Genomic DNA, 11,251 nt, shown 5'->3' on the forward strand with positions numbered 1-11,251 from the left:
AGTAGTATCTTGATTAGTTTGTTTCACTCACTCACCCATTTTTGCTTGTGGGCTGGATGTGAAAGCTGCAGGGGCTGCTGCACCGGGCTGAGATGGGGACTGGATTGAGCAGCTTTCAGTTCACCCACGGATGGGCTTACAGAGAGTGAAGGCACTGCGGACAATGATGCTGAAGGCACGAGTTTCCTCTCTGGGTTATGGAAATATCCCAAACATCGACATCACAAAGCAAAAAAACACACATGTATGATTATCAGTAGCATCTGTATGCAGTAAAACAGAGTTGCGTGTGGTGATGTTTGACCTCAGTACCTCGATCTGTGTTCCAGTGCATGGGGGTGATGGCAGACAGGGACCCGCTCTCACCTGGATTCTGCACAGAGTCAATGGTCACTCTGTAGTTGGCTTTGCTGGAACTCAGGCCTGCAAGCACGTCCTCTATCCGCCACAGCTCCTTCCTCAGCTGAGATTTCTCCTGCTGCATAGTAGCACAGAGTTTAATCATTTTGGATGAAATAAAACAGTCCAATGATTAAACAGAATAAACTGAATAAAATTGTAAATTTTTATGGGCGTGCCGCACTGAAGACTTGGAAGTAAACGCCCACAGCTAGGATTGGATTGGAACTTGCATATTTAATGAGCTTCGTCTCCCCTGCAAGCACATGTGGGAATTGTTTTGAAAGCGTGTGGGGAAAATGCAACCGGAATCTCCCACAGGGCTCGCAAAATGCCTTTATCAAACAAACACAATGATTTATCTCTCATACACCCGCGATTGATTGGAATGTTATTTTTTTATTACTTGGCCCGCGCGACTGGTGAATATAACTGCGAACCGTACACACGTGCGCGCGCCCTTCAAATATCAAGTCAAGAGAGTGAACACACATAAAGAAAGGAATGTTATTTCACTATTTAAGATAGCCCGTCGGCAGGCCGGGCTTACGTTTTGTAGCCCGTCTGAAAAACACATAGCCCTGGGACGTTGTGCATTGCGAACCCTGGACATGGCCCATACATGTCTGAGTCTGATCCCAAATCGCAATGAACCAACAACAACACAAATAAAGGATTCTCCAGCCTTTCACAGAATGCTACGGTGTGTTCTGTTAGACACGTACACATAATCAAACGATCCTTAACAATACAATACTATCAACATTTTTTACTCACATTAGTGTGTTGATTCATTCATTCATGTGATCTCATCCTGTCTGCAAATCCAGTGTCTTGTTTACAAACGAATCCGTGGTTAAATGAAGGAACAGACGCGCAATGTCTTCCCTACGTGAGCTGGATATTCATTAAAAATAAAGTTCATCCATGCATTCATAATATTGGAATCCGAATGAAGCTTTAAAGCAGCACTAGGTAGTTTTTGCTCTCTGGCTCCCCCTACAGTTGGGAAACAGTATTGTCCTCTACTACTGTCGTAAACTGTCATTCTACATCAGTGGATGCATCGCACGTGCATTTGTTGACATGACAACAATGATAGCCCTGAACACTGCAGGAGGAGTTCACCTGTCTATGGAGTTCACATGCAGGTGTTCTGCTTGCGTCGCGTGTGAAATGTCTTTATCCCAGGTACAGTGGCATATGTGTCAGCATGTCATATGAATATAATTTCATGGGTTTTATTTTTTTCAAACGCCAAATGATCGTGATGCTCACGTTTACAAGCCAGCGTCATTATAGTAGCCAAGTCTATTGGTTACTGTTTTACAGAATCTATGTGATACTTCAATTCAATGTTTGAGTGGTAGGTAATAACCATATATCGTCAATATTATAATATCAAGCTACCCTAGATGAATCTGCAAATTTGAAAAATCGATTTGCATTATAGCTTGAGGCAAGACAAATAAACCAATATCACAGACATGTTAGGTATCCTAAAATATGATTTTGTACGTCTTACGTATTTACTTGCAAGAATGTAGCCCCTCCTCCTTCAGCTCGCCAACGAGCAAACGCTGGCCCAATGTTGATCCTCGTCCTGCCTTTAATCCGATCACTTTCTCGTTTCCTCTTTTTGCTTTCCTCCGACAAAACCTTTGCTTTCTTATTTTTCTGTGCTGCTTCGGCCATGATTATAACATTTGGCAAACAAATGATAGTTTGGCTCGCACCCGGTGGTGGAAGTGACGTATATGCCTTAAAGCAGTCGAATTTTGTAGTTCTTTTTTTTCTCGGGTTACTACCCGAAACCCGAAGTTTAAAAGTACGATTAAAAACGATACAGACCCCGTCAGGCTATGGCAGACGTGTCATTCAACCTATTGTAAGTCGATGTATCATCACAAGAGGTTTGAAAATATATTATAAAGGTTGAAAAGTTACCTAGTGCTGCTTTAAGTGGTATGTTTACTGCTTAGAAATTCGATGCTGTTTAGCTCTATGTAGGCCTATGCCATGTCAGTGGCACGAGTCGGTGGGCGGGGCTGTTCTTCTTCTGTTGAGGCGGTGCTTCACTACACTCTGACGTCATAGCCTGGCACATTCTGAGATTGATCGTTTGCTGGGCCTGGTGTCTATAAAAGCTTTTCTTTGACTAACAAGGAAGTTTTCAGCTCTGAAACTTACAGGATATTCTTATATTACCATGACCTTTTATATATCAAAAGCTCAAGGGAAAGTTGATTTCTCATTTCATGACCCCTTTAATCTAAATAGACATAGATATATATATAATATATAATATATTCAACAGAAACATAGAAAAATAAAAATTTACCAACAGCTAAAAAATAGAATAGAACTTTCTTACCGCTGTGATCACTGTTAAAAAATATGACGACCCTGAGGCTTGTCTTTGATTTTCTAAGAGGCAAATTTAGAGCTCAAATGGGCACTGAAGAAAGGATAGGATTTTCTCTTATTTGTATTTTCAGAACAAGCCATATTTTATTGACTGTGTCTGTGTGCGCTCTCACACAAACACTTGAGAAATCAATAATCTTAGACACTGTATGCCTTGTTCTCACGCTGATCAAAAACTGACATTAGATCTTCACTCCGGCTCCGAGAGCTCCATATCTCTTTCATCACTTTGTTCTTTCTCTATCAATTACCGGACTGAGAGGTGCATGCTGAATAGAAAAGGAGGCTGACACGGTTTAACATCTTTTGATACACTCTGCTGCTCAAACAGTATTGATACTTTAGTTTGGAAGCCTGCATTAAACGGATAAAAGCTGGAATATAATTTTGAGTTTGAGTAAAGAAAGACCTCTGTCCTGCATTTACATTTTGAAAACAGTTAAAACAGCTTGGTGTCATTTTCCTCTGAGTCTGACCTGAGAGAGAGCACTGTGGGTCATCTGGTCTTGAAGGGCTGAGCGCAGTCGGTCCACATCTCTCTCCAAGTGGTTGTACTCTGCCCAAGCGTTCTCCATCTCCTGTTTAACACAGAACAAAAGCAAGCCTCAATACTAATGCAATGAGCTGATATTAGTATTGCACTGAATTATCTTCAGTCTCAGCATAATAGCTTAATATGTTATTAGTATTGCATTGATATTCTTGAGTCCTCTGTCAGTTTATGGACACAGGTATGTGTCCTCACCGTGGACACCTGTGAGATTTCCGCCCTGATGTGGACCACATCCTCCCGTAACAGCTTTTGTTGATAGGCGATCTTCTCTGCATGGGCGGGCTGGTCCTGGTACTGTTCCATCTGCTGATGGGAAACATCCAGAACTGACTCAAGCTTGTCCTAGATAAGGTGAGAAACAGAAGAGGATTTAGATAAAGAAGTTAGAAAGAAAAAGAACTAGCACTAGGGACCCGAGAGATCAGGTTGGACACTAGGGCTGCACAATTATAGTTTTCCTCTGTGATGAAGCAAATTTTGACCTAATGAAATGCTGTTTTGATATTTGTTAATGTAGTAAAATCTCAAATTAAATCTAAAACTGGTTATTTAATATGGCTGAATCAATCTGACTACATTAGGTTACAACAGCAAAAGTCATTTTAAAGGGTTAGATCAAGTAAAAATAGACCTTCAAGATCAACAATTGCTTTGGGGGTCTGTTAGATTTTTTTTTTTAAATGTTTTCCAAAGAAGTCACTTACGCTCAATATTGTTTAATATATTCATGGAAACACAACACTTTTTCCCAGGATTCTTTGATGAATAAGTTCAAAAGAACAGCATAGAAATATCTAACTTTTGTAACATTATTTTGTAATATTATAAATGTCTTTACTGTCGCTTAAGATGAATTTAATGCATCCTTGCTGAATAAAAGTATGAATTACTTAAAACAAAATCTGGCCCCAAACTTTTGAACAGTAGTTGACATAAAATGACAATTATGATTTCCGTCATAATCGTGCAGCCCCACTGAAAACTGACGACTTTTTAGCATTCAGTTGATACACTATTCAATATATGGTTTAAAATATGGAATTTAGATAGGAAAAAACACAAAGCACCTTATCTTCTTTGAGTGTGCGTATCCTGGCCTCCAGCTCCTGTAGGATCTTGTCTTGCTCGCATAACCTACTAAGCTTTACCTGGGGAGACAATCACAAGCAGCAATAAAACATGGTCACCAAACAGAAGGCATGACTGAACTGAATCCATTAAAGTATACAAACATATCAAACAGAGGGCCGACGGAATACATTCTTCCACTATTCCATATTCAACATTTGCCACTATTGAAGATATTCATTAGCATAAACTCCATGCACCCAAGACAATTTTGGTGTCATTATTCGCAGAAACAAACAGCATTTTCTCAGTGAAAAATGGGTTACAGGGTACGTGTGCGAGAGAGACGGAAGCTGCAGAAGTGTCTTGTTTACAGTCTTCTTCACACTGCCTGTTTATTCTCCACTCTGTTTATCATTCCCTCCGATTAATTATTAAGCTGTTATTATTTTACAGCCATATATTGTTGTTTTAACAACATTAAATATTCATCACATAGATAAATCCGCAAACAAAATTTGTATAAATTGTTAAACTGAAACAATGTTAATGATGAAAAGCCAGGACTTCCAGATTATTTACCTCCAATCAACTGAAAAACAGTCGGAATACAAAAAAATCTAACTGAAAAATTTACCAGCCCAAAGTATAAAACTCCCATTGCATGTATTTTTCCCTTTAAATTGAGCATTGAATATAAAAAGCCCTCGTCAATAATTTCAATTTCTTCTTGACACAGAGAGAGCTTGCTTCTCTCCACAGTGCGTACTGCCGCCTTGTTCCAATGCCTGCGTTTACTCACACAAATTCAGACTCGAGAAACAGCTTTTGTGAAAAGCAAAAAGGGAGAATGACAGAAAGTGGGCATTAATAAAGAGAGAAGAGAACTTACATCTATGTCACTTTCAGCTATTTTAACAGGCCGAGGTGGTCGATCTTTAAGAGAGTCGCGTCCAGTTACCTGTTGACAAAATGCAAAAAGCTCATACGCTTGCAAAAACATTAGTATCAACATCAAGACTATGAGGCTGTAAGGTTTCATCGATCAAGCAACCAACAAGACTACACATTCTATTGACAAAAGGTTGCTGAAATCATGTAAACTTGCTGTGCTTTGGCAAACTAAAAGATGATGAACGAAACGAAAAGCATAACAAAACAAACCAACACTGTTTTTGGAAGCTCAGAGATGTGTTTACGAACAAATAGCAACTGGGGTATTTGGGGATAGCCGCAACGATCCACCCAAAGCGCTGCTCTTTCTTTGGCAAAGTATCAATACTTTCATCGGCAGTGAACTTGACATGAACCCATGTGGGAGTGAATCATTTAGTGATAAACAAGGGTTAGCTAAAGGATACTGCATAAGTAAGAGCAGCTGTCTGCAAACATTCACTCATTAACAGAAAACCTCAAACTCTAGATTCTAGAATAAGTCCTTGATGCTTAATGTTTGCACTGAAATAATTAGCAAAGCCTTCACATAATGGTCACAATTACAATGCAATCTCTATGAAAATCCCTCATCAGAGCAGTATTGATATTTTACCAAAAGAACAACCTTGGACGTCCTTGAAAATGTTTTTTGCTGTCAAAATAGCACATGCATATGAGTATGAGTATGACACACAACGATAATGGTCCAGGGGGGGATTACATCACTGCAGCAGGTGAAGGCATGAAGTGCTCACATTTTGTGCACACACCATCCTTACATACAAACAGAACGCACTGTGTACCGAATAGATGAGAGGCTCAATACTTTTCATCTGTTTGAAATGAAAATAAAAAGGGTTTCTGTGAACTGTAGGTATATATTTAGGCATACATTGGAAATATACATTTGAAATATGAATGATTAATTAAAGCAAGTAATGCACTCCACATCAAAGAGGACCGGAAGCCGGTGACCATAAAGTTTGTGACAAAAGCGGAGAAACTATATAAGAGCTATGAAGGCTACTAGGGCTGCACAATATATTGATTTTATATTGATTTATCAAAATACAGCAAATGTTAAAATTGTGATATGCATGTTGCAATGGCTTAATTTAAAGGGATAGTTCCCCCAAAAATGAAAATGACCCCACGATTTACTCACCCTCAAGCCATCCTAGGTGTATATGACATTCTTCTTTCACACGAATACAATCGGAGTTATATTAAAAAATGTCCTGGCTCTTCCGAGCCTTATAATGGCAGTGAATAGCAGCCAAAAATTTGAAGCCCCCCCAAAAAATGCATCCATCCATTATAAAATTAATCCACACGGCTCTGGGGGGTTAATAAAGGCCTTCTGAAGCGAATCGATGGGTTTTAAGAAGAAAAAAGAAAAATATCCATATTTAACACATTATAAAGTAAAATATCCAGCTTCCGGCGGACCGCCTTCCGTATTCAACTTACAGAAAAAGCATAACTGGCGCAATGATGACGTCGGACGTAGCGTAAGCGTTTTGAACAGCAAGAGGCGTTACACTTTCTTCATAAGTTGAATACGGAAGGTGGCCTGCCGGAAGCTGTTCACGTGAACACCATGACGCATGTGTGTGGTGCTGACACAGGAGTCGGCCAATACTGCACTGCACTGTTTACAACGTCAGAGACTGACACGGAAGAGAAATGGTTGAATAAAGTCCTTATTTTGTTTGTTGCACAAAAAGTATTCTCGTTGCTTCATAAAAATAAGGTTGAACCACTGTAGTCACATGGACTATTTCAACAATGTCTTTACTACCTTTCTGGGCCTTGAAAGTGGCAATTATATTACAATCTATGAGGGGTCAGATTGAAAGCTCTCGATTTCATCAAAAATATCTTCATTTGTGTTCCAAAGATGAACGAAGGTCTAACATGTTTGGAACGACATGAGGGCAAGTAATTAATTAATCATTTTTGGGTGAACTTACCCTTTAACAAGTTACCATATATCACGTTTTTCTTCAATATCGTGCAGCCCTAAATGCAACGGATGCCACTGCACATCCAGTAGGAATGACAATTCAGAATCAGATTCTAGCGTCCATCTGACCTTCAATTGTCAAACTCTCCTCCTGGACTCTTAACATTCGCAGACATCACTAGTCACCACATCCATGCATCCTCCAAGACTTTTATTGCTAAATTGCAGCATAAAATCTGATTTTTAGCAGTAAAAGCCTAAAATTACACATTGCTCTCAGTGAATATTGACTGATGTAAATTTAATCATCGGTTTCAAAATTCACTCTACACATCCTTCAGGGTTAGAGAGCAGAGCAGCTGTTACAGAGAATAAGGAGGGGGAATAAATCAGGAAGAATTTATGCCTTGAGGAGAGAGGGAGAAGATGGGCAGAGGAAGAAGGTGAAGGCAGATCCACTTAAGCCCACCTTCAGGTCTAGGTACTCCAGGTCCTTCTTCAGCTGGATGTAAGTGTCATCTGCCTTTAAGTGGGAAATGAAGAAAGAGGTCACATGACTCATGGCTGAGAGTACAGCATTCAAGAGTGAGACTGATTTTCATGGACACTGTAAATCTAAACGCTGGTACATCATAAAACATTGTACAAGTGCATGTTATGGGTGATTGACCTTTTTTATTTTTAGTTCTTATTGACAACAAGCAAAATAGTTACTTACAATTTTATTATCTCCAATTTGAACTCAGACTGATGCACTGTTGAAGGTGTCACAAGTTAATTGAAAAATAATGATTTGCTTCTTCACTCTAAAGGTCTATACTTACTCAGAGCATGATTTTTTGCAATAATGTGATTTAAGAAAATATGAAATGAACCCCTTTTACACAGAGTGCATAAATCGGTATACAATGAAGCATTTTACAATAATGCTGCAAATGTTGTAGAACACTTGTTAAGTTTTAATGTGCAACCCTGTAACCGACAGAGATTGAGAGGGGAATGGGACACAGCTTTTGTCTGTTCTACCAAATGATTATACTAATGTTGGAGTACCTTTTTGACACATTTCATATCTACAATTTCATATACACAAGTAAACTAGAGATGTTTCTTGTTCATGGCAACATTCAATCATGTGAATGCAGGCAAGTCAACAAGCAACATGCTGTTAACATCCGTGAAGCAATCTGAGGATCCAAAATACAAGAGAGGAAGAAACTACAAAAAAGTCCAAAAAAGCAAAATGCAGAGGTAAGGTTCTTCAAAAACACAAAACAGGCTGTTACGTCAAATTGCGAAGCCCAAGCTGTAACGTTCTACCACAGACTCCATGCTAACGGAGAGCTAACACCAAACCAACGCAATCACAACTAGAACCAACAGCGCACGACTGTAAAGATGGGCACAGAATGGGGGTTAGGGAAAGGGGGGCATGATATGCTCAGGGTGGGTTGAGGGGGAAATGTGACCCTCTAACCTGCAAACTGGGGCCTGAGAGGCCGTTGTGCTGGTTCTGCAGGTGTGTGAATGTGTCGCTGTGCACGCTGGCTATCTTGGCCCGGTGTCTCCTGAGCTGGATGAGCAGCAGGGTCAACTCCTCCGGCTGCAGGACAGCGGGGAGACGGGAGAGAAAGCACTTCAGGAGGTGACCACCAGGGCGGCGGTAAGATGATGCGAAATTTGGCCAATAGGAGTGGCGAACTGTAACTGCCAGGCTTTAACGACATGTCTCAGATCACTTTCTCAAAACTAGAAAGCTAAACGCTCCTCGTGGCTGAAATGTAATCTACCAAGCAGATCTTCTGTTTCCCTACGGTTCCTAGATAGTTCATCTGAAAAAAAAGTCTTACCGTTTTTCCATGCAGACTTGGTGCACTGACTGTGTGTGTGATGTAGCCCATTGTTGGCATGGATCTCCTTTCTATTTGCGAGGTCTGCAAAGACACAAAATGGTGGTGTTGATAATGAAAATGAAGATATTCACAGTCCTCTCACTACTATTCTAAAATTCTCTTTTTTTAGTTTTGTTTACAGATACTGTACATTTTTGAAGTCAAGTAAAAGTCAGTTTCAAAGTTTAGCAAAACTAGGGCTCAGCAGAACACATTTTACTCATTTATCTGTTTATTTTAGCTAAGAAAGTGTGTGCTTGATTTCAAATGTGCCACAGGGCTTCGAGGGTTTGACAGTTTTGCTTAACATACAAAATTCTTCATCTAAGCCCATCATAGCACCTCAAAAGGACACAAACAACAAGAGATTTAATTAACTACACATAAATTATCTCCAACCTGCTTTCTTAAAATAACATTTGTTTGCTACCAGCAGAGTAGCACTGTAGACTCTTCCAATGCGAATCCCACGGCACTGCATTTTTGCTGTATAATAGGTTTTTTATTTAAATACAAGATCAGAAGAAAGAGACCATTGCTGAGGCGGTTTATTGAGCGCTTTGCTTAGCCTTTGGCGAATCTGATCATCTAAACACATTCTAGTGACCCACCATGGAGGTCCATAAAGCACTCTACGAAACACACTTTAGCGTTTAAGATGCATCTATAGACAGGCTTCCGCAGCTGGGGAGTTGACATCACAACTCAAGCAGTGACAGCAGAGTAGTGTGTAGTTTATCTGTAATATAGATAATATGTATAAATGGCGATAAATGGAAAAGAAGATGATGGAAATGTGTATACGTACTTTAGTTATGAATGTATGCATCTGTGTAATATGTGAATATAAGCACTGGAAGTAGGTTGCATGTTTATGTAAATATGTAAAGCAACGATTCTATTTGTGTTAATTAAGGGAAAAATAAAGATAAGGGACTAGAAAAGTTTTTTGAACTTCTTCCTACTCCTTTTTGAACATGGGAAATTGTTTTGTTTTTTCTATTTGAAGTACTTAATTCTTTATAATAATTTTGGAAGTGTGTATAGAGAAGTGTATGTTCTTTTGTATTTGGTATTTTTAATTATATTGTAAGTATGTAGGAATGGATGATTTAGGTACATACATATTCTCTTCCTTTTATTCTTAATCTTATTCTTTTTTTTTTCTTTTTTTTTACATGTTCAAATAAAACACTCAATCAAAAAAATCTAAAACTACTTTTCACACATGCAGTATTCATTCCTCCATATTCATTGAGAGATTACAATATCTGTACTTTCACAAAAAAAAAGAAGATTGTTCTCAAATACTTGAAAAAAAAACTATTTAAACAGAACTATTTAAACTTGTGAAGGCAAAAAAGAGATTTAAATATTTAAATAATCACGTTCTCTATTAAATTGTATGTATAATTTTATGTACACTACTATTCAAAAGTTTGAAATGAGTCTCTCATTTATTTTATCAAAAACAGTAATATTGTCAAATATTATTATAATTGAAGATAACTGTTTTCTACTTTAATATATTTTAAAGTATAATTTATTCTTGTGATGGCAAAGCTGAATTGTCAGAAGCCAATATTCCAGTCTGCAGTGTCACATGATCCTTCAGAAATCATTCTAATATGCTGATAAGAAAAAATATCTTATTATCAATGTTGAAAAGAGCTGCTTTAATTTAGTCAAAACCATCATTTATTTTCAGGATTCTTTGACAAATAGAATGTTAGAAAGAATAGCATTTATTTAAAAAAAATATATATATCTTTAGTAATATTATTTATGTCTTCGTTTAAGATAAGTTTAATGCATCCTTGCCGAATAAAATAAAAATAATACAAATTACTGACACCAAACTTTTGAACAGTAGTGAAAGTGTAGTGAAAATAAACAGACTTTTTAATTTAAATTTGAATATTTAAAGCAATAATATGACAAATCTTAAATTTCTCTTCATAATTTTCTAAGTCAAAAAACAAATCTTTGAATAATTCTCAAATCATGCTG

General features: G+C 38.1%; 1 protein-coding gene across 4 annotated transcripts in view; it reads right to left on the reverse strand.

Moving 5' to 3' along the window:
• The window catches only part of plekha7b (pleckstrin homology domain containing, family A member 7b), a 139,404-nt gene that overhangs the window by 24,255 nt on the left and 103,898 nt on the right, over positions 1-11,251 (reverse strand). For 2 of the 4 annotated variants that reach the window (XM_079810525.1, XM_079810526.1), the window contains 9 exons: positions 9,200-9,283; positions 8,827-8,952; positions 7,819-7,872; positions 5,340-5,408; positions 4,447-4,527; positions 3,572-3,721; positions 3,303-3,404; positions 313-478; positions 36-190 (listed from right to left, as the gene is read on the reverse strand). In XM_079810525.1, coding sequence (XP_079666651.1) covers positions 36-190; positions 313-478; positions 3,303-3,404; positions 3,572-3,721; positions 4,447-4,527; positions 5,340-5,408; positions 7,819-7,872; positions 8,827-8,952; positions 9,200-9,283 — 987 coding nt within the window. The remainder of the gene's footprint in view (positions 1-35; positions 191-312; positions 479-3,302; positions 3,405-3,571; positions 3,722-4,446; positions 4,528-5,339; positions 5,409-7,818; positions 7,873-8,826; positions 8,953-9,199; positions 9,284-11,251) is intronic. The other 2 variants (XM_079810527.1, XM_079810528.1) reach the window with 1 other exon arrangement.

The sequence above is a fragment of the Gobio gobio genome (assembly GCF_949357685.1).
Source record: "Gobio gobio genome assembly, chromosome: 2".
Taxonomy (NCBI): domain Eukaryota; kingdom Metazoa; phylum Chordata; class Actinopteri; order Cypriniformes; family Gobionidae; genus Gobio; species Gobio gobio.